This window comes from Tiliqua scincoides, chromosome 2, assembly GCF_035046505.1.
Source record: "Tiliqua scincoides isolate rTilSci1 chromosome 2, rTilSci1.hap2, whole genome shotgun sequence".
Taxonomy (NCBI): domain Eukaryota; kingdom Metazoa; phylum Chordata; class Lepidosauria; order Squamata; family Scincidae; genus Tiliqua; species Tiliqua scincoides.
This window is the reverse complement of record NC_089822.1, coordinates 126,935,695-126,959,813: the sequence shown is the minus strand read 5'-3', so window position 1 is coordinate 126,959,813 and position 24,119 is coordinate 126,935,695. Positions and strand designations below refer to the sequence as shown.

Below are 24,119 nucleotides of genomic sequence, written 5' to 3'. Positions count from 1 at the left end.
TGTTCCACATTCTGTGGTTTACTTTCAGACATAGGTTTCGTAACGTTTTGAAAGCGTCCTTCTTTGGAATAGCCTACAGAAAAAAAAAAAACACAAATAAGTATTTTTTTGATTTTTACATTTCAGGCAACACACTCACGTATGCACTCAAGCACAATAATTTACCTCTCCTTCAGGTTCTCTAGGTACATGTGGTTCTTCCATTGCAAATTGGTAAACCAGGTTCAAAGGTGGAAACCGTAACACGTCATCCTCCTCCTCCTCCTCATAACGCCTACATTTTTGCTTCTTCTACATAGGTGCCTGTGGTAGGCTTTGAGAATCAGTGGGACTGTCTGGGGTCTCCGGCTCATCGCAGCTCTCCATCTTGAACAGCTTGCGAATGTAGTTTTGAGAATCCGCGGGGTCTGACCGGGGTCTCCCCCCCCCTCAGAAGGCGGCACGTTCTCCTACTCTTCTTCGGTGGTCTCCATCTTGGTCAATTCCCTAGCAGGGGATTCGCACTCCAACTGGGGAGTCTTGGTCCCAGAAGGCAAAGCGGGTGAGCTTTTCAGAGGGGAGGCCATGGCTGCATCAGGCTGATCGGCTTTCTCCCTCCCCCCGAAGGCCAGGGCCTTAAAATACAGAGGGCATGCCCAGGCCTGTTCCCATTTCCTATTGGTCCTGTTCCCATTTCCTATTGGAACGAGATGTTTGAGGGGTCACATGAATCCCTTTCCAACACTTTATTGGGGGGCTCCTTTTCCCACAAAACCAAATGTCGGGGTGCTACAAAACCCCTCTCCAGTGGTCGGTGGTAATGTGGCGAGTTGTTTGAGGGGTCACATGAACCCCTTTCCAAAACTTTATTGGGGGGCTCCCGTTCCCACCATACCAAATGTCGGGGTGCTACAAAACCCTTCCCTAGTGGTCGGTGGTAATGGGTTGAGTTGTTTGAGGGGTCACATGAAACCCCTTTCCCACATTTCATTGTGGGGCTCCTTTTCCCACCAAACCAAACGTCGGGGTGCTACAAAACCCCTCTCTAGTGGTCGAGGGGAATGGGAGAGGTTGATTGAGGGGTCACATGAACCCCTTTCCAACACTTTTTGGGGGGCTCCTTTTCGCACCAAACCAAACGTCGGGGTGCTACAAAACCCCTCCCTAGTGGTCGACGGTCTTGGGGAGAGTTGTTTGAGGGGTCACTTGAACCCCCTTAGGGCGTGGGATTTCCAGTAAAAAGGGGCGGGACCAGCTGTCAAAGATAGTTTTGACATAAGGTATGTACTTCCTACTACTACTGTTGGGATCAAGGACTTGATGGCTCTGTGGATCCTGAACATAGACTGCAGCAACCTGAGATCCTTTGCTTTTGTAATATTAAAATAACACAACTTTTACAAATATTTTAATTTTTTATATTAAAAAATCTAGCTCTTGTTATGGTTACAAAGGCAGATTTGGGTGTACCTGAAAGGGCCTGGCATGCTTGAAACCAGAAAGGAACTAAGTCGGATTTTCAGGAGTCAGTGCCTAGGCTCTAATGTCTCTCAACTTGACAATCAGTGGAAGACCAAATTGGTAAAATGAGCAAATGTAAACAAACACACAGAATTAACATACATCATGCAGGTTGCAGACTTACACTTTTCTTGGTGCAGAATTTGGGTTACTCTGACAGGAAGTTTTATTTTGTTTTTGAAGCATAATACACAGCCATGACTAGACTCCTCAATTAAGAGTGTGAGCATGCGCTATGCAAATTTCAGAGAAGGGAATCAAATATCAAGGAATAAGTATTGTCTTCTTGCTTTGTGGAGGACAGCTAATTGGCCTCTGCTGAAAACTGTTGAACTAGAGCAGGTGTCTCCAAATGTTTTGGACAGAGGGCCACATCCAATATCTGACACCGTGTCAAGGGTTGGAAAAATTAATAAAGTTTAAATATAAAATTTAAATAAATAGATTAGAGATGGAACTTAGATGAATGAATAAGTGAAAGAATGGACTCCGTTCCAGGATTTCTCCAAGCACCACCAAAGAAATAAAGCACTCACTCAAATAGACTCCCCAGCCCACAAGCAGGTTACTTACATGTACAGGAGTAAATACCTCAGAATCAGCACATCACAGAAAACATCTAAAGCTCTTCTGAGGGCCGGGGAGGCCTCCCCAAACCTCAGAAAGCCTTCTAAGGCCTCCAGAGGGACCAAAAGCACCGGAAAAGCTTTTTCAGAATAGCCAGGAAGAGATATTTTTATGCATTCTGAGTGCTGGACAGGCTGCACACATCCTCCCCAGCCCACAGAACACCCCTGATTGCATTCCTTTGAGAAGACCAGAGGCCCACAGGAGACAAGAGTCTTGCTACGGCCGGAGAGAAGATTGCCGTGTGCAGCGTCTGGCCCCTGGGCTACAGTTTGGAGACACCTGAACACAGGTGGATAATTTGGATAACACAGGAGGATAATTGACACCGCATGGCAGTGGTGAACAAAGACTCACATACACCATTTGGCACCCGGGGCCCATAAATTTTTGGCAATCTCCCCATGACAAAATTATTTTTCGTAAGAGTCATGATATGAAATGAATAATAATAACAGCCAGAGAACAAGCACAGACAGTGAACACTTCCTTTTATTGAACTCATATATAACACATTTACATATGCAATGAATATGAGAGATCATAACCCAAATCAGAACAGGGAAGGAACACCCATCAGGATAATATGCAGTGGGCTTGTGGTCTATCATACGTACAAAAGCAGTTGTGTTATAGAAGAAAGGAAAACATACGTACATTTATGAAGAATACTTTTTGTTTTCTGGAATGCTTGTAACAAGCTACGTATTCTAGTGGTAATCTCAGTGTAATCCACTTTTGTTACAGAACACACCTATTGTTACATAAATCCCAGTGCAACCCACTTTTTGTTACATAAGGCAGTCAGTCAACAGTCAACAAAACCTTTATTACGCATAACCATTTGATAGGTGAGGACTCTGTACAGAAATCGTAGAGAGTATAAATCAAAGTAGTACACAAATATATGCATATGTGCACATCTATGTGTACACACAGATACAACGTACATTACATTTTACAAACAAACATGAATTATTTAAAAGACAGAAACAATCAGTTACTCTGCGGATCTTGCCAGAACGTAGCCTACTCAGTGATTACAGAAAGCTTGGCTCGATTCAGAATACTCAAATTTAGGAACTGTGTGACTGAGAGGGTTGTATGTTCTACATCACCTGCAAGAAGAAATTGAATTATATCTTTCTCAGAATGCCCTGTTTTAGAATGGAGCAAAGGAGAGAGAAATTGCTGCCTTAGTACTTGATATTTGGGACAGTGCAACATGATGTGTGTGTATGACTCTACTTCGCCTAAATTGCAGCTACATAAACGATCTTCCCTGGCATACATAAGGCAGTTGTGTTTTATCTTTCCTGCTTTTTGGCTGTAACATTTGATAGAATAGAGATATTTCCACACGGTTTGTTTCATTGCATTCTGCATGAAATTGCGCATGGAATGATATACTACGATGGTATCAAAAATACCAAGATTTTAAGAAGTGGGAGGTGGCCTCTGTCACCCCTCTGCAGCTTGGCTCCCAGGGCCTACGGCCTCCCATTTGTACACCACTGCAACATGGAACGTTATCTTCTGATTTTTTTTACTCTTTCAGGCACACTGACTGCCTGTTTCTCATCTTTGCATCCTATTCAAGGCCAGATATAAAAACTGAAAATATTTCCTTTCAGCTAGTTTCTGGTTTGTTATAAAATAAGGTCTAGCTCAAAGAAAATATTTTCAAGTGTGGCTTTTGACAAACTGAAGGGAGGAGGTTCCAGGGCCACTGAGGATTCTTTTGACAAGGAATGAGACACTGTTGTAGAAGAGCTGGAAAGAATCACCAAAGGCATCTGCTAAGAAGGTCCTTTGGAGCAAAGTGGGACTAGTTGGATTTCCAAAGGTAATTAGTGCCAGCAGTGGTGGTCTAGGTGTGGCAGGACCAGAATTGTGGGGTCACTATCCCCCAGAAAGTCCTCTGAAAGAAAAGGGGAAGCGGGTTAAATGAAACCAGAGAGAATCAGTGAGGGGAAAAATTCCTGTGGGTCAAGGGCTGTAGGAAGTCATGCTTATCCAATGTCCCTTGGGTTAGAGATAACCTAAGAATTGGGTCCAGAGAACAGCTAGGCAGTAGGCCCCCCAAAACAGTGAAGGGCCCACCTCCTCAAAAGCACCACCATCCTCACCCTATACAGAGAGGAGTCCTGAAGGTCAAACACAATGCGAGTGAATTTCGGTTTGCACACCCAGCCTCAGTCAGGTTAAGAGAGCCTGCTGTGAGTGTCTGACCGCAAAAGGGCTTTCAAAACCAGGGGGCTGGAAAACAAGTCCAATGAGTAAACGTTGAGAGAACTTGGTGTGTTTAGCCTGGAAATGAAAATACTGAAGGGGGACATGCCTTTAAATACCTGCAGGGCTGTCAGGTGGAAGAGGGCAAAAATTTGTTCTGTTGTCCCAGAGAGCAGCTTGACCTAATAGGCTTAGGCTGAAGGGGAGATTTAAGTTGAATATCATGAACAAATCCTGAATGGTAAGAGCAGTTCAGCAATGCAACTTCTTACCAAGGGAACTGGTGGGTTTTCCTTTGCTGGAAGTCTTCAGGTGGAGGCTTGACAGGCACTTTTTGGAGTTGCTCTACAGGGAATTTTCCTGCACCTGGCAGGGGGTTAGCCCCTTCCCATCCCAATTGCTTGGACCCCTCCCCAAGAGCAGGCACAAACCTTGCAAGCTGCAGCCCAGGCAGCCAGCAGAGCCAGGGCCACTGCCTTCCAATGTGGGGTGTGCAGCATCTCACTTGCAGCCAACAGGCACACCCCTCCTTTGAGCCGCCTGCATGTGGCAAGAAGGGAGGGAGAGCCTGGTCTGCCAGCAGGCACTGTTGGGTAACCAAGCCATTGCTTCACTCAGGCGACTGCTGGGTAGCCCCACACTCAGTGCAGGAGGGAACAGCCCGTGGCCACCTGCAGAGGAAGAGCAGCAGCAACATTACCTGCCTTTTGAAGACACACCCAGGCCCATCCTAGGTCTGTCTACTCAGAAGTAAGTTCCATCAGAGTCAATGAAACTTACTCCCAGGAAAGTGAGGGTGGGATTGCAGCCTTAGGGTCCAATCCTATCCCTCTTTTCAACAGCGATGTAGCCATGCTAATGGGATATGTGCTGCATCCTGTGGTGGGGGAGCAGTCACAGAGGCCTCCTCAAGGTAAGGGAGCATGTATTCTCTTACCTTGCGGCTGCATTGTGGTTGTATTGATGCTGAAAAATTGGATAGGATTGGACCCTTAATCCCTTACTCTTTTGTCCTAGTGATCAGCCAGTTAAGCACACTGTGTTCCCTGGTTGTATTCTGGATGTGCCATGGAAAAGCAGGTATCATGCAAGCAGTGATACCGCCTTGGGGGAGTTCTGTCCCTCATATGAGGGCAAATTCACTGTGTTAGGATGTCTGCCGTGTTCATGCAGTGTTTCTGAATGAAAGTACTGTGGACTGATGGCACAACTCCAGGCTTTCAGCCAAAAACACATGCCAGGGAGCTGCAGCCAGTTGCCACTGCCTGGAGTGTTCCTGCTGTTTATCAGTGAGCAAGTGAAGATGCGTGACTCCTTGTAGCACTTCATGTTTTTTCTGCAGGAAACACCTGTGTATATGCTGCCAAGACAACTGCGTCCATAAAATGGGAATCAGCCGTTAGGGTCCAGATGCTGGAACTATTAAGTAAAGTGTGTCTATGTGGGTGGGGAGGAGCATGCAAATTAGGAGCATGCAAATTAGCCCTCAGGCTTGATAAACACCTACCATACTTGCATATATAAAAATGTGTGAGCCTCTCTGCTGACTGAGGGCCAAACTGGGCCTGACATAGGAAGTCCATGATTGGATCTTCCAACATCTTTTCATTTTGTGATCTGGGATGTGGGGTGTGTGTGAGTGGAGCGGTGTCTAGCCCATTCACTCTGTTCTGTAGTGGCTTTATGCACTGTAAACAGTGACAATTCTAATTATGCTCTGCCTGGTTTCCGTAGAGTTACTTGAGGGTGCTGTAAGTCTTCCACACAGGAACTGAACCAGTGATGGTAACGCCAGGAAATGGCATCTTCATGAGTCCTGGTAGCAAGCAAATCCAACTAAGGTAGTTTGAAATGCCAGCTTCAACCTGTGTGTGCTTGTTTCTCGCTTACGTTTTAGAGATTATCTGGCTTCGTGAGGTCTTGCATTTTATTCATCATGCAATATCTCACACCCACAACATGAAGACTTTGCAGGCTTTCAGGAGAATGTCTTGGACGTGTTTGAACTTTGGAATTCTGTGTCCAGTTCTGGGCTCCACAGTTTAAGAAGGCTATTGACAAACTGGGGTGGGTCCAGAGGAGAGTTACTCGAACCATGACAGAGCTGGAGACCATCAGCCCAATCCAGTTTACCGATGGCGCGCACTGTCGCAAACGTGCCATAAGGCACATTGGCAGGCCCTAGTGCTGGGCGAGTGCTGGTGGTATCCCAGCAGTGGCTGGTGCTAGGCTACTGCCGGGCAGCCTCTGGCGCTCCACTGCTCAGTAGTTGCGGGGAGTGCTGGGAAGTGGAGAGGTAGGTGGGGGAGGTGTTCTGGGGAGGGGGTGGTTAATGGAGGGCAGAGGCATTGGGGGAGGGGGCTGGGAGGAGGCGTTCCAGGGGGAGGTAGGGAGGCGGGACCGGCAGAGCAAAGCTCTACCAAATCCAGAGCCTCCGTGTTGGGCTCACTGCCTGACACGGAGGCTCTTGATTCATTGCCAACCTTTGGGTTCGCGGTGAATTGAGTAGCCCCATTGCGGGGCTACTCTCTTTACCCGGGAAAAGGGACATAAGTCCCCTTCTCCTGAGGAGCCGCCAGCAGCAGCCATTTTCGGCTCCACTGCAGCCCCGCGTCCTGGGTAGCTCAGGATTGGGTGCATGTCCTTTGAGGGAGATCTGAAGGAGTAGGGACATGATAACTATCTAAAAGTATCTGAGGGACTGATGTGGAAGATGGAGTGGATTTGTCCTCAGTTTTTCTAGAGCAGTGGTTTCCAACATTTAGGAACTCGTGGACCACTGAGGCAAAAATTGCGATGGGCATGGACCACATGTGGCACACACTGCCTAATTCCCAACTGCCTAATTCCCAACAATCCATTCCCCTTGTAGTTTCAGTCCCAAAGTCTGCTCTGACACTTGACTGATACTGGTCTCCTTTCAGAGATGCTGAAGCTGAGTCACCACTGCCTGATCACCACCTTCTCCAGAAATGGCAAATTTGATGTGGGCAGCAGGGCGCCAAAGAACCCCTAGTTTTTATTTCCTAGATTCTAGTCCCAGGCCCTCCCAAGACACTGACTGCAGACACCTGTGGGCTTCAGTCCCCACAAAGAAATTTTGAACTTTTTTTCTTTTTTTCAGTGGACACATCACAATATCACATCACAAACTGCTTTTGAAACTTCCCTCAGTTTTGGGGTGTATTTCAACAAACATAAGATTAAAGTCTTAGGGCCCAATCCTATGCATGACTACTCAGGAGTAAGTCCCATTGCATTCAATAGGACCTACTCCCAGGAAAGTGTGCATAGGATTACAGCCTGAGGGCCCAATCCTATCCCATTTTCCAGCACTGGTGCAGCTGCAGTGCAGCCCCAAGGTAAGTGAACAAATGTTCCCCTGTCTTGTGAATGCTGCCCCACCACAGGATGCAGTGCATGCCCCATTGGCATGGCTGCACCTGCACTGGAAAATTGAATAGGACTGGGCCCTGAGTTGGGTTCAAGGACTTGATGGCTCTTTGGATCCTAAATACAGATGCTTCACTTTTGTAATATTTTTTTTAAAAAACACCTTTTACAACGATTAATTTTTTAATATAAAAAAATCAAGTTTCTAGTCCTTGTGGGTGTGTCTCAATATTACATTAAGCACAGATTGAGACATAACTTTATCAGAGGCAAGGCGAAACCTAGAATGTTTAGGAATTTGAGTTGCCAGAGACAGCATGGATCTGATGGCTACACTCTCCCACCTCCTCCAGCACATAATGTACAGATTGAGACATCACTTTGTCAGATCTGGGTAAGGGGGTGGAAATAATGTCCAGAAAAAAGCCCCAAAACACAAGGAGGTAAGTGGGGGAAATTCCCAATTATTTTTACATTTTGGAATGCCCAAAAATTAGAAGGGCTTTTTCTATGGCCCGTTGCAACTCTATTTCATCCGCTGTTCTTTGGGGTAGATTTCAAGGTATTCCTCTTCAGGAAAGAATCTGTCCTTGCCCCCAGCGAGTTGCAGAAACGTTAGATCACCTCCTTTTTCATTGCCCGCTCCATAGTGTGGCTAGGAGAAAATGCTTAGTTCTCCAATCTTATCTTAACTCCTCTTTTGAGGTCTCTGTTATATTGCAATCTTTATTAGCCTCCACTGATCCTAACATCATTTTCCAGATAGCTACATTTATTTCACAAATAGTGGCGTCCAACTTGAAGCGTGTCCCTACTCCCTGAAGTCTGTGTTTTATAATTGTCAATTTTAGTTTGGTATGCTATGGTTCTCTAGTCAGTTCTTTCAAGTTTTGTTTGTTTGTGTTTTTTTTTTGTATATGTAAGTGTGTTTGTATTGTAACTGTATGCCAATAAAGGTACTGAAACTTCAAACTTCACAAGGAGGTATAAATTGGCACAATCAGCGATGTGCTTTCATCATGCTTACTTCCTTCCCCTCCACCCCATGAAAGAAAACCAAGCAAAGGAACCAAGCACCCAAACAGCTGCTGCAACCAATGAATTCTGTTCCCTTGCTCTGAGCTCGAAGTCACCCAGCGCTCCAGAAGCTAACATGCCTCCTCTCCAGCCCATCCCTCCTCCTTCCAACTTCACTCTGGAGCATAGTTTGAACCCCACTTATCTTCCTGCCCTCCCACACACACCCTCCAAACTCCCTCAAGCAATGCTGATGTTTTGGTTTTTTGAAACTTAAAGTTACGCAGCGAACCTCCTCTCCGACCTTCCAACCACCCCTATTTGAAGCCTGTGCTGGCTGCTGAACCTCTGCTCATCTAGCTGCCCTCTGACTCCTGGCTGCCACAAGGTCGAGGGCCAGGGCCAGTGCAAAGATATAGTGGAGATGGAAAAGGTGTAAAAGAGAGCAACCAAAATGATTACTGGGCTGGGGCACCTTCGCTATGAGGAAAGGCTACGGCATTTGGGCCTCTTCAGTCTAGAAAAGAGACGCCAGAGGGGGGACATGATTGAGACTTACAAAGTCATGCAGAGGATGGACAGAGTGGATAGAGAGATGCTCTTGTCTCTCTCACATAACACCAGAAGCAGCGGACATCCACGAAAGGTGAGTGTTGGGAGAGTTAGGACAGAAAGAATATTTCTATACCCAGCGTGTAATTAGTTTGTGGAACTCCTTGCCACATGATGTAGTGATGGCATCTTGCCTGGCTGCCTTTAAGAGGGGATTGGGCAAATTTCTGGAGGAAAAGTTCATGATGGGTTACAAGTCATGGTAGTTATGTGCTAGGTAGAAGTAGGCTGCCTCTGATTGCCAGATGCAGGGGAGGGCACCAGGACGCAGGTTGTATCTGTTGTCTTTTGTGCTCCCTGGCGCATTTAGTGGGCCACTGTGAGATACAGGAAGCTGGACTAGATGGGCCCTTGGCCTGATCCAGCAGGGCTCTTCTTATGTTCTTAAACCAGGCAGCCTGCTCTCAGCCATGCTCAGCACATGCTTCTAGTGCTGCAGTGAGACTCTGACTCCAGGTGGTACTCTGCTCGCTCGCTCCAGAGAGCCCATGCTCTGACAGCTGCTGCAGGGAGCTCCATTGTCCAGGCAACTAAAGAGCAATGAAGAAATAGCAGGCCTCCTGTTTGCACAAGGCCTTTTATAGGCCTTGCTCTAACTCAGCCCACAGCTCATGTCTGGTGGTCGTGACCAGCAGTCATGTTCTAGTGTGGGTCCAACAGTCTCCAATGAGCTTGAGGCTTGGAGACAAGGGCTGCAAATGGCCTGCGGGCCACGGTTTGGGCAACCCTGAACTAGAGCATAAAGGGAAAATTGACTTGACACAGCACAGTAATGGCATACGAAGATCATAAGGCACCCAGGCCCATAAATTTTTGGCACCCACCCCATGACAAAATTATTTTCAGTAATAGTCATGATATGAAATGAGTAGTAATAACGGCCAGAGAAGAAGCACAGAGGGCGAGCCTTTTCTTTTATTGAACTTATGTATAATAGGGTTCACATATGTAGTGAATATGAGAGATCATAATCCGGATCGGAAAAGGGAAGGAACGCCCATCAAGATAATACGCAGTCACCCCCCTGCAGCTTAGCACTTAGCGCCTGCATGCCTCAGCCCCCCCCCCCCCATTTGTACGGCACGGCCGCAAATAACTTCATCTAATTTTTTACTCTTTCAGACACATTGACTGACGGTGTCTTATCTTTGCTTCCTACACAAGGCCAGATATTTTATAACAAACTAGAAATTAAGGTTTAAAGGAAATATTTGCAAATTTGGCTTTTCACAAACTGAATGGAGGAAGTTCCAGAGCAACAGAGGCTTCTATTCGCAAGGAACGGGACAGTGCTATAGAAGAACCGGAAGGAATCACCAAAGGCATCTGCCAGGAGCATCTTCTGGAGCAAAGTGAGAGAAGTAGGATTTCCAAAGGTGCCAGCAGTAGTGGTCTAGGTGTGACAGGACCAGGAGCGTGGAGTCACTATTCCCCAGAAAGTCCTCTGAAAGAAAAGGGGAGGGGAAAAATAAAGCCAGAGAGAATCAGTGAGGGAAAAATTTCTGTGGGCCAAAGGCTGTAGGAAGTCATGACTATTCACTGTCCCTCAGGGTAGAGATAAACCAAGGACTAGGTCCACAGAACGGTTAGGCAGCAGGCTGCTGTGAGTGCCTGATCTCAAAACAGCTTTTAAAATCAGGCAGATGGAACACAAGTCTAATGAGGAAAGGTTGAGAGAACTTGGTAGGTTTAGCCTGGAGAAGAAAATGCGGAGGGGTGACATGACAGCACCCTTCAAATACCTGCAGGGCTGTCACGTGGAAGAGGGCAAAAACTTGTTGAGAGAGCAGAGAGCAGCTTGACCTAAGAGGCTTAGGCTGAAGGGGAGATTTAAGTTGGATGTCATGAACAAATCCTGAATGGTAAGAGCAGTTCAGCGATGCAGCTTCTTACCAAGGGAACTGGTGGGTTTTCCTTTGCTGGAAGTCTTCAGGTGGAGGCTTGACAGGCCTCCACTTTTTGGAGCTGCTCTAGGGGGGCTTTTCCTGTGCCTAGCAGGGGGTTGGGCCAGATGGCTTTGAAGGCCCCTTCAATTGTATTATTTTATGATTCTCACCTCCTGGAGTGGACAGTGGACTTGAGCATACCACTCTTGGCAGTACAAGCAAAGCTGAACTCCATGGCCCATAAAGAAGAGTGCCCAAAACAGCACATTCCAGGCTGGGTTTGTTCTCTTACCACGAATGATGACAGTAAGGATCACTGGGGGACAAATTGAAAATAGGAAGAGATTAGCTGTGTATGGTCTAGATCAGGGGTCTCTAAACTTTCTGGCTGAAGGGCTGCATCAAATATCTGACACAGTGTTGAGGGCCAGAAGAAAAAGTGAAGCATAAAATTTAAATAAATACATTAGAGATGAAACGTAATGAATAAATGAATGAATGAATGAACGGGCTCAAATTTCCAGCATTTCTCCAAGCACCAACACAGCCCAAGATATAAAGCATACACTTAAATGGACCCCCATTCCCCCACCCCATAAGCACAACTCTGGTTGTTTTTGGTCAGCTGGGCCAGAGGCTCTCAGGAGATCAGAGGCTGGCCATGGGCCAGATAAAGGCTCTTCGCGGGCCACATCTGGCCCCTGGGCCGGGGTTTGGAGACCCCTGGTCTAAACCCTGCTGAACCAAAAGAAGTTATCCATTTCCAAGAGCCTGCCTTCCAGAGCAGCAACCCAGTCCACCTTCTTTCCTTGAGGAACAGCAGATTCCATTTCATTTCATTCAAGAAGTAATTTCTACTCTCACAGAGAACTAATTCATGGGTTCCTTCCCATCACAAAAACTGGTGGGTGAGGAAAGAAAACACAGATCAGGTTTATGTACATAGGACTGTACATATGTAGTGCTCATGTTGCATGTTGTTTGTGGGGTGTACACTCACTCTGCCACAAGGTCTGTTGTTTTATGGCTGAGCCAAGAGGCATATTACAGGTCAGAGCCAAGAAGGTCACAACAGAGCAAGCAGAGATTCCATTGCCCAGGCAAAGTCCCAATGGAAACATACCCCTCATGCTAGTTAATGACCAGTCTGGGTGGGTGTGGGTGGTGGTGCTCCAGTGCTTGGGAACCCTGATTCACATGGAAAGGGGCATAGAAGTGGGGTGTGTGAAAGAACAACACTGTGCCCATTCTCTCTAGTTTGATCCTGTAAATGGTGAATGAGCAAAATGGAAAGGGACATATAACCTGACAAGAGTAAATAGTTTGTTGGCTTGCAAGCAGAATCTGCTGATTACATGGCACAGAGGAAGCAATCAAATGCCTTTTTATTTGAACATCAATCATATAACGTCATCCCTGAAGGTATACTTTAAAGTTCTCCATCAATTGCCTTGAGACATGATTCAACCTGTAGCCTTCATGTCTCATCACATTGGGCAACTATAATATTAAAAAGGTGGCAGAGCAACTTTGCTCCCTGGGGGAAAGCTGGCAGGAGCTGAGGGGCATCTGGTTCAGGACTTTTCATCCCTATGGAATGAGGATATAGAGACTAGAGAAGAACAAGGCAGAGACAGAGTAGGAGTTGGGACTGGAAGCATGATGGGATATGATAGCCCATCCATCAAAATGAGGGACTGCAGGGATAAATAAGCAGCCTATCTTGGGGGATTTCATGTAGAAGTGCTTTTATGCAAATGCCCAGTCTCCGAGCGAAGAACTGGAATGTTTGGTGACTAGAGAAAACATTGCTATAGTGGGCATAAAAGAAACCTGGTGGAATATGGAGAATCAGTGGGATGCTGCAATTCCAGGCTATAAACTCTATAGGAGGCTAGAGATGTAAAATTTCCGGAAATTTTCCTTTTTTTCCTGGAAAAAACCGGAAATTTTCTGAAATATTGAAAAAAATGCTACATTAGCACTTTTTTTTTCTTTTCCAGATTGAAAGTCATTCTGTTACTTTAGGAACATAAAATATGACTAGGGACAATTTGACTTGGCATAAAATTATCACAACTAGCATATTAAAAATATAGTGTATCCAAACAATTATTACAAACAGAATTTACTTTTATTTATAATATTTATTTGTAATTGTCACAAATGGAGCAAAAATCTCCTGAACTGTTTACTAGTCTATGTGGAACAGATAAAAAACCTCCAAAAACAATTTTTAAAAATCCAGAAGTAACAATTATTCATATTTCCTATCCACAGCATTAAATAAAAAATAAAAAACCCATTCTCATAAAAAGAATTGAAGAGGGGGGAAGTGTATAGAAGGGAGTGGGACTAAGTTTCAATGAACGGACATGAAATTTAATCAGAATCATTTTCTGATCTGTAATTATCAGTATCAGTTTCAGTCTCTGCTTCTGCAGCTACCCTGTTGTGTCTGTCATTATCATAGTTATTATGGACTTCTAAAAACTGAAGGTTTGTCCGGATTGAAACAAGCTTCTGTACTCTTTCACATGTCAATTTATTTCTTGATTTAGTGTGAGTGTTTCCAAACATAGACCAGATTCTTTCACATGCTGCAGAAGATGGAGAAGGCGAGAAGCAAGAGGAGTCAGAGGCTGTGTTCTGCAAAGATGTTGCCACCATGTTGCAGGAGGAATATGTTTGGCAGAATCCCAGATTGCAGTCCTGGACCAAATCCCTGAAGGTGTTCTATATTCTGCAACATTTGAAAGTACCTTCCCAACATCAAGTCTTAAATGTGATGCTTGTTTTGTAATCCAGTCAAATGTAGTAACAGTGCTGTCATCACTTCTATTTCCACCTTTGAATCTTGGATCCAGCAGATTTGCAGCACCATGAATTGGATGGCAACAAAATCTTTCACTTTACTTTCTTCTATAGTGAAGCTATACAGAGATTTTCAAAAACCATTGTTTTTATCTTGGTCATTAAATAAGGAAATTCTGACAAAAGTGCACTATCTGATTCAGATGCAGTGATTGCTGCAGCAATTGGCTTTAGAATCTTCATGGAATTTTGCAGCTGAACCCAGAAGACCTCCTGATCAAGAACAGTGTTTCTCACACTCCTGGGTACTTTTCAACTATTACTGTTTCTTGAAGAGCTTCTTTGTTTTTTAGTAAACTTTCAAAGGAGATCACCACTCCAGCCCACCGAGTTTTACTACAGAGCTTCAGTGTCACTATTTTATTCTTTGCATTTTTTCTATTTGCTTCTTCTTGAAAACTGCAGTTACAATATGAGTACCTTTTACATGTTTTATAACTTCTTTTGCTCATCTATAGATCATTTGAAGGATGTCCAGTTTCATAATATCATTAAGAAGCAAGTTGAGCCCATGAGATGAACCAGGGTGGTGTAGTGGTTAGGGAGGTGGACTTAGACCTGGAAGACCCAGGTTCAAATCTCCCCCCAGCCATGAAGCTTCCTGGGTGACCTTGGGCCAGTCACTTTTTCTCAGCCTCACCTACTTCACAGGGTTGTTGTGAAGACAAAAGGAGAGGAGCAGCTGTGTGCACAGCCCCTGAGCTCTTTGGAGGAAGGGTGATATAAAAATGTGATTAATAATTAATTGATTGAATTGCAGAAATATGTGGATATTTCTCCATTATGCATTCCCATGTTGCTTTCATATTGCTGGCATATTGCAAGACTTGATGTTGGGAAGGCATTGTCATTGCAAAGCAAATACTTTACCACTCCCAATTTTCTGTAGGACTTCACATATTTTACAGCTGATATACTCTGCAGTATGTCTGTTCTCTCCTGTTTCAATGCTATTGTAAAAAAAATTGGTTGAGGTGTTGTTATAACAAAATTTATAATTCCTTCTCCTCTCACATTTGTCCATCCATCTGTAAGTAGTGCAAGACACAATGCTTCATTAATTTTTCCTTGCACAGATTCCATTACATGTTCATATTCTGACTCCAAAAGAGGCTTGCTCAAAGAATATTTGCTGGGCAAATGGTATGATGGTCTTAGTAATGTCAAAGCTTCCTGCCAGTATGTATTTTCAGTTATTGAGAATGGTGTTCCAGAAGAATATATTGCTCTTGCAAGAGCTTGATCAATTTTTTCCTGATCTTCAGGTGTCATCTTATCTACAAATGAAGCTATTGAATTATTTTTGGATGCAGCTGTCTTCAGTATCTGTTTACTTGAAGATGCTGCTGATGGGACAACAGCACTTGGTGTTGCTGCTGATGTTACAGATGGAGTAGAAAGAGGACTTCTTGAATGAAAAGAAATGATGAGAAAAACGATGTGCATTTTCATCATTGTGGTCCTCTTCACTTAGATCCATGAAGGATTTTTTAATATCTACAGGACACTTGTTACATACAAGAATGTGTTTTGTCATCCTGGCAGCATTTGGAAATGCGTATTTCATCTGACAATATTTGCAAACCACATTTTTCTTCTCAGAAGAACTTGCAATGTGAAAATGCCTCCATATGCTCGATGTTGGTCTCACCATTTTCCTGAGGGGAGCAGGAAAGAAAAATAATTTAATGGCTCGTTTGCAAGAAGACACTAATCTATGGTTGTGGGCGGGGGAAGTAAAGAACCAGATTAGGAGTAATTAAATTATTATTTACACAAAGGTTATAAAGATAAACTAATGTAGCTGAATGGTTCCATTTTCTGGAATCAGATAAATGTAAACTCTTACCTTTTTAAATTAAGTATATACTTTCAAGTCCTTTTTGTTGCTCTGTATTTTCTTCCAATGCTTTGAGGCCTTGTGAAGAGGACAGAACAGAACCAAACATACCCACCCACATGCAAAAACAAAACTGAAACCTTTTTCTTTTCTTGTGACAATGGCAGCACCTCCTAAAGGAAGAAATGCAGCTTGTTCTTGCTTTGGAGAGTTCGGTTTGTAACCTCGGACTTGCTTGTCCTCAGTGCACAGAAATTAGAATAATCTGATACCATACATATTTTTTAGAAATGATTTGGAAAGTATTTGAACAGCTTGTCTTAAAATATTTTATTCATCATGTTAAAATAAAACATTCCATAATCAATTTTTTTTCTTTTTTCAATTTTTCCAATTTGGGGGGGGGGGGGGGAAACAAAAAAAGCTTCAGGAAAAAACAAAAAAACACCAATTTTTAGGTTGGTGCTAGTAGCAGACAGTGCCACCACCACTACCCTCCTCACCCGTGGTGGTCTGGCCATGCTGGTGGCAGGCAGGCAGGCAAGGAAGCAAGTTCTCTGCCTTGTGCTGCTGCTGACTGTGGGGCTGGGGTGCAGCTGTTTTACTTAAAAGACAGCTATAAGTGAGCTACGGCATCTGATCTGGCTTGAATCCATTTTCATCACACATTGTAACATCACAGGTTTACAGTCCCCTGGTGAACATAATGAGTAATCAAGAAGTTGTGCCTTCTGTACAGCTCAGACCCCCCCCCCCCTTCTTCTGGAAACATGCCTGCAAAGAAACTGGCTGCCAAACACTGTGTGTCTGAGCAGCATGTCGCTCTCTCCCCAGGCACCTGGATTGATTGTGCCTGTGCCATGGCCAAGCTGACAGGGGCTTACCTGTGGGCTTTCATCAGACCTGTCCCACTCTCTCCCACCTTGCTGTGCCTGGGGGAAGGGGGTGGGTTTTTCACAGTTGAGTCGGGGTCTCGGAACAGATGAAGGGGTCAGGTGGGCATGTTCCACACTGCTCCCTGACAGGTGGGATGGAGGTGGGCACAGCGGGGGCAGCGGGGTGACATGTATCACCCACACATTTGCCCAAGCCTGTCTGGGCAGTTTCCCTGTCGTCGTCCTGCTGGATTTTCAGTTGCATTTTCTTTTGCAGAAGGGGTGGGTGCATTCTGCACTGCTGCCTGACAGCTGGGGTGGGAGGACAGTGGGGGAATGTTTAAAGGGAACACTGAGACATGCCTACAGCCCGGCACAGCCCCATTTTCCTCAGCCAAGCCGTGGCGGGCTTTTCCTTGCTTGCTTGTTCACTCTGCTCTCGCTGCCCCCACCCTGAACCCTCCTGCTTGGCCAAACCAGGATGCACCCTCGCTTTGCCATGCCCGTGGAGTTGGGAGTGGGGTTTCTGTCATCACAGCCAGGGCAGGATCATGCGGGGGAAGGGACGAAGTAGGCATGTGCCACACTGCTGCCAGGCATTGGTTTGAGAGTTGAAAGGAAACCCCAAAGCGCACACACTACCCAGCAGCAGCCCCTTTTTTCCACGGAGCCGCGGTGGGCTTTTTAAAGGGGGAGCGATTCGAATTCATTAAGAGTCACTAAAGGGTGACTTGGTGACTTGGAAAGTGCCCCAGTTACGACTTGTTTTCGAGTAAAGTCACAGGGGGACAGTGACCCGGTGACTCAACTTGAGTCAAACACTGCTGGTGTTTCCCAACACTGACAAATATCAACCCCACAGCACTGACCTCCAAGGATGGCAAAGAGTGTGAAACAGACATGGAGCGAGTGTGGGCCATATTGGAAAGATTGCCAATGAAGATGGACCATCCATGTAACAATGCAATGAATATCAACTCCACAGCACTGACCTCCAAAGATGGCAAAGAGCGTGAAACAGACTGGATAGAAGAAGCCGAAGCTCATGGAGTAGACATACTCATGGAGAACAGCAGAAATGAAGAAGACAGACAGTATAGCTGCAACCTGGGTCATCCCTGGGAGGAGCTGGAAGGCAAAGAGCACAGGTGAGTTCAGTGGCGTAGCTCAGTCATTTGCCATCCCCAATATAGTACAATTGATTATATTTTTAAAAGCATGTAATGTAAAAATGCAGCGCAAAAAAATCACCACAGACACTCGCCCATAAGTCGATCCCACAGATAAGTCGAGGGCAGGATTTGAGCCAACAATCATGGAATTTTCTATGACCCTCGGATAAGTCGGGGGTTAAACTTAGGGGGGTGTCTGACTATAGTTTTGTCTGATTTTACTCCAGAGGCCAGATCCTGAAAAAATAACCTACCACCAGTGTTACCTAAGAACTGTAGTCTCTAATTTATTAAAAACATAGTAAAAGATCATAAGATACATTTTTATTCTTTTTAAATTCTGGTCTTCCTCACCTTTTTGTAAGCACTATCAGAGTAAGTGCACTGTAAACAACATACCAGTAAAACAGTGGTTCCCAACCTGGTATTCATGTACTCCCAGGGACACTCAACAGGACCTTTAGGGGTACTTGAAAAAGAATGGAATAATGGTAGAAAAAGGCAGGTCATGCTCCAGAATGCCTTCCAAGACAGGAATGCCTTTCAAGGACAAGTAAGGTAGGAAGGGAGGTAGCTAGTTGGCTGTGAAAACCCCACCAATAGCTAGTTTTTGGTCATCAATTCATGTATGAACCAGTGATTGAAAACCGGCACAGTAAAAAAGCTGAAACATGATATGGAAAGTGATCAATCACCCAGAATTTCTCAGCACACTTCTGGTGCAAAACAGTGCAAAGGCAGAGTCTTTTGATCTTCAAACAGATGAAAAGAGAAAATATATGATGAATACATGAAGTCTGGGCTTTCATATGGAGGAGATGAGAGCTTGTCCTACTAATTACAAACATTTTGCTAATAGGAAGAGTACAATTTATGGAAATGGGCTGCCAAGGGATATGCCAGTGAAAAAGGTTGGGAACCACTGCAGGAGATCCAGGAATCAAATCCACCTTTAAGGTGCCTGGTGTGTTAAGCCAGAAGCTCTACATACAGCATATAACACATAACTGGGAATGTGCAATTCAATTCACAGCAGAGAGATGCAGCTGCATATATTTGCAACCCTTTTTACTGAGAAGTAGATCCACTGCTTTCCATGGGTATTATTCTTAAGTAAAGGTGCATTGAATTGTAGCCTACTTCAAATGGAAAGGAGGATTCCCATCCTGGTGTTTAAAAAAAAACAGATCTGCTTTGCAAGCATTTGCAAAGCAGAACCAGGCTGCAGCAGAAGGAAGGAGAACAAAAGGTTAGCAAATTGCTTCTAAGGAGCTGTGCCTGCCTGCTGCTTGAGAAACTTGGCGCCTATCTGCCGCTTGAGAAAGGAAGCTTTTCAGAGTTGAAAGGCTTTGTCCTGATTGACCTGGAGATAACGCAGTGAGAATTTGAGCTTGATTACTTGGCAAAAATTTCACGTACTATTGGCGAGTATCTACGGTAAATTAAAAAATTAATCACTGTACATTTTTATACCACCCTTCCTCTAAGGAGCTCAAGGTGGTGTGCATGGTTCCTTATTTTCTCCTTACAACAACCCTGTGAGGTAGGTGAGACTTAGTAATAGTCATGACATGAAATTAATAGTAATAATGGCCAGAAAATAAATGCAGAAAATAAACATATTCGCACAAGCAATAGATGAAATTCTGCATCAAATGGAAATGGAAATAAAATTAAGTATCAAATAACATGATAGTATTAATCCTAAAAGCCATGATTTCCACAATTTTGGTCACTAGGGTGTCACCCCTGAGGATGTCTCAGTGGTCTGTTTTGAGTTAAGACAGCTATTCTCAAACTTTTAACACAGGGACCCACTTTTTAGAATGACAGTCTGTCTGGGACTCACCAGAAGTGATGTCATGGCTGGAAGTGACATCAAGCAAATTAAAATAAATAATTATAAATAATTAAAGAAAAACAAATAAAGGGAAGCTAGGCCTGTTCCACCCAGTGGATTTTCTCTGTAGCCTGCCTGCAATAACACTGCCCCCCACAAAAAAAATCAGCAAGATCTTCAGCCTTACCCGGTGCCCAATTCAATTTAAGTTCTTATATTTAAATCATATCACTGTCAAAAACCACCTGGCTTTACAAGTCTAAAAAAGAAAAAAATTCACATTACAAGCTCAAATCTGTTTTATTCTTTTTATGGGGGGGAGGCTGCCTTCCAGAGCATTTGTTGAGTTCCATGTTCATCAGATTAGGACCATTCTAGTAGCTTCGCATTCTTCTTTGCTTCACCTGAGCAGGAACCAAGGCACACTTGCTTACTTGCGAGTAGATGCGACTGTGTGGCTTACAGTGCAATTCAAAGCTGCACTCGTAAAGCACATTTGTGCATCCTCAAAAGCAAGCTGAATCCAGCTGGGCTGATGCAAGGCTCTGGGGTGGGTGGGGAGGAGGTGGAAGGGAGGCGTTCCTGAGCAGGGGGAGGGCAGGCGGTGGGTAACCCTGGGGGTGGGCAGGCAGGGAGCAGGAGGCGGCAGTTATGCCAGATCCCAATCCCTGTTCCCCGGAAGTTCAGAGCGGCTTGAAGCCACTCCACTCTCCTCAGCCCTACGCCACCTCAGGAGGTGGCACAGGTCAGAGGAAACCCACTGGGGCCAGGGCACCTTGCCCAGGGGTAAGGGAAAAAGTTTCCCCTTGCCTTTGGCTGAGCCAATTCTGGCCCCTATCCTGTGCTGGATACAGCGCAAGACTCTTGGCTTGCCTGTTCCAGCACAGGATAGAATTGCACCCTTAGTTTCTCTTTCCATAGAGCTCAATACATTTGTCAGCTTGGAGAAAGACCATCCTGGTGTCGTTGGATTCCTCTCAGCCTGCTCTTTCTGATGGACTAAGGCATGTTTGCCTACTCACGAGTAAACGAGCAATATGGCTCAGTTTCACTTTCCATAGAGCTCCATGCATTTTTGTTTTCTGGTTTTCCAGTCGTAACTTTGGATAGAATGGAGATATTTCACTCTGGTTTTTTCCATTGCATTCTGCTGTAAAGGCCTCATTGAATAGTATATGACATGAGGGTGTTACAGGTGTGCACCACTTAACAATATGTTCTCTGATCCTGTTGTTATGTGACCAGGTCATTAAGCAAACATCCAGCCCAATCAAGTGCATTTGTTGTGTAAATAGACACTACCTGCTAGGCACTAGATGGCTGCACAGGCTACTGGAGATAGAGGGCCTCTACGCTGCATTAAGAGCCTCTTTGTTGTGTAAACAGGCACTCTGCTGCAGGCTATGGGAGACCTGACTGCCTCTTTAGGAGCTTCTTTGTTGCACTTTGATCACCATCATATATGTGGTCCGTTGTTCAGCAGAAAGTTGTTAAGCAGCGCATGCCTGTATTCTTAAAAACCACAATTTTAGCTATTTTGGTCACTTGTGGTGTCACCCTCCCCAAGGTTGGAACTTGAGGCAGACCACCCCCCACTAGCTACGCCACTGGGTGAGTTTCAGGCTTTGTACCCAAATACCTGTCCACTCTAGTTTTTAAAGAGTGTTTAAGTGTTTAGTGTTTAAAGAGGGTTCACAATGGGGTCTTCAGGCTTAGCCCCACGGTGACAGCTTGCATTTTGAACCTATTGATCCAAATGTTGGATCAGGTTGAGCTCTTGTCCCACCTCTCCCTGGTCAGATGAGAAACACAATGGTTTGATATTGCTGTTTAGCATATTTATAGTCTGATTTTCCACAGCAAGGTTCACAAAGCAGTTTATCCCAGAAACCCAAATAACAAAATGGCTCCCTGCCCTAGATGGGCTCACAATTTAAAAAGATGAACACAAGTAACAGCCATTAGAAAAGACACTATGCTGGGCTTATATGTCAGTCCTTCACTTTCGCTGTCCACTATATTAAAAAAAATTTTTAACCCTACAAAAACAACCCCAAACACCCACTATTTTTAAAATTGCAAAATTTCTGGCAGTTGTCACAGGCACTACACATTAAAGATAAAGTCAGGATTGATATGAAAGAGGAAGTGAGAGGGGCATTCCTGGGAGTTTCAGACACTGTGGTTATGACCAGCAATTAATTTGCATTGGGTCATATTGACCAGGGTTGCAGGATCCTTGGACACTCTTGTGCTGGCAGGGACATGACAAAAGAACTCCTTCAGATATCTCCCGTCTGCCCCAGTGTGAACAGCCAAAGCCTCTGCTGCCATTAAGGGAAAGGAGTAATGCAGAGCTTATGTCTGGTGTTACATGAGAAAACAGTCAAAATATAAAGGCGTGCCCCAGTATCTACAGGGTTCCATTCCAGGGACACCCCCCCTCCCGCAGATATTTGAAACTATGGATATCACAGACACCTGCCCCCCCCCCGTGATTAAAACCTTTTTTTGGGGGGAAGGGCAAGTCTTCCTTTAAACTAGGTCACTATGGGCTTAGGAGCTTGTAGAGATCTCCAGGGCTTCCTTAAGGGCTTCCTGTTAACCTCTATCTAGTTTTAATTTTTTCTTAAAGGACCAGGCTGCCAGGAACTTGGGCTTTGGTAAGACTTTAAACAACCTAGTCACCTCCACAATTCCCCCCCCCCCATGATCCCATTAGGTTTCTTAAAGTTTTACCCCAGCTAAAAAGATTTTTTTTTAAGCAGAAGATTACTAGGATCTGAGAGATCCTCCCAGCACTCTGGTCCTTTACAGAAAAAAACTAGGCAGAGGCTAACAGAAAACAGTAAAAGTCTGCTTCCTGTTAACCTCTAGTCCAGGGTTTCTCAAACTATGGGTCGCGACCCACCAAGTTGAGACGCCATCTTGGAACCTGGCAATTTAAGGCATGCACTCTGTGTTCTTTGCTCTCCCCCCCCCTTAATTACTCAGGGCAGCCCAGCAAGACCTCTCTGGTTCCTCTCACCTCCCTGCTTCCTTTTTAGGGCTTCTTTTATTACTTGCAGCAATCCTTGGGAGGGGGCAGCAGAGCCCTTCTCTTTTTTTGAATGGCTAATCCCCTCCCTTAATTATTCTGCCCTCCCTCCTTTCACCTTCCAAGGCAGTGCAGAGAAGCAATGAATCCCACTTTGAGGCAGCAGGGAGTCACCCTGCCTACCTTTGTTACTTGCAGCCTCCAAGTGTTCTCCTTGGTCATTGCAGGGGTGAGGTGGGGTGGGGGTCTCTTTGGCAAACATAGCTATTTCTCTGCTTGTTGGAACAACAAAGGGAGGCCCCACTGATAGAGGCTAGTGAAAGCCACATGTCATAATGTCATGTAAGCCACTTGTGCTAAATGTTTACTCATGTTTACTTATGCTGAAACTAATCATTTATGCAAATGCTTGTTCATGCAATGTTATGGGTAAATTAGCCAGGTTTATATATGTTCCCATAGACAAACTTGCAAGGATTCATTTCTGCCCTCTCTCAGTTTGAAACAGCCTGGTATGTAGGCCAAAGGTACAACCAGCCATAAATCAGTCCACTTAAAGTGTTATTTGACAGCCAGCAGATGTTCTTTTGAAGGAGTTAGAGAGTCAAACAGGACCGCAGCTAAATACAGAAAAATTCCCTTTTTTAAATAAGTGACTCATGGAGAAGAAAAGGTTTTAAATGAAATTCAGTTAGGCTTATCTGGGACCAAGATACACCAATGGATTAATTATTGGTAATATGATAGAACCTGAATGATTAAAAAAATCAAATGCTAGGTCCCAGCTTCAAGCAGGCACCGAATGAGCCTAAGGAATGTCCAGTTTTAAGGAATGTCCAGGCAAACTGCCAAAAGAAGCTGAGATGTCCAATTGCTAATTAACATGGTATATGGAAACAGCTAAACAGATGAAATCCATGGCAAGAATAGGCTAATTAGAAACCTGTTAATTCCCTTAAAACCAAAATATGCATCTGTTAAAAGCTATGTTACACCAAAGCTTCATGTTAAAAGAATTATTTAAAATGTAATTCAACAAGTTTTCCCATTTGAGCCAAATGTTTATGAGTGTTTGTGGCTAAAAAATAAGAAATATAAAGAAAGGCGTTTCTCTGATCTTAGTCTAATGTAGGAAGTTTTCACTGAGATGGCAGAGGAATGTGCCACTGGCAACCTGCCAGAAAGGGAGAACACACATCCTGCTGCTAAGCCTC

At 44.6% G+C, this 24,119-nt stretch overlaps 1 protein-coding gene across 1 annotated transcript in view; it reads right to left on the bottom strand.

The window, feature by feature from the left end:
• Positions 1-449: 449 nt before the first annotated feature.
• LOC136638777 (sterol O-acyltransferase 2-like) overlaps positions 450-24,119 on the bottom strand; it is a 42,084-nt gene continuing 18,414 nt past the window's right edge. Inside the window, exons 11-13 of the mRNA XM_066612807.1 lie at positions 17,849-17,984; positions 11,438-11,583; positions 450-614 (exon numbers count right to left, since the gene is read on the bottom strand). Coding sequence (XP_066468904.1) covers positions 450-614; positions 11,438-11,583; positions 17,849-17,984 — 447 coding nt within the window. The remainder of the gene's footprint in view (positions 615-11,437; positions 11,584-17,848; positions 17,985-24,119) is intronic.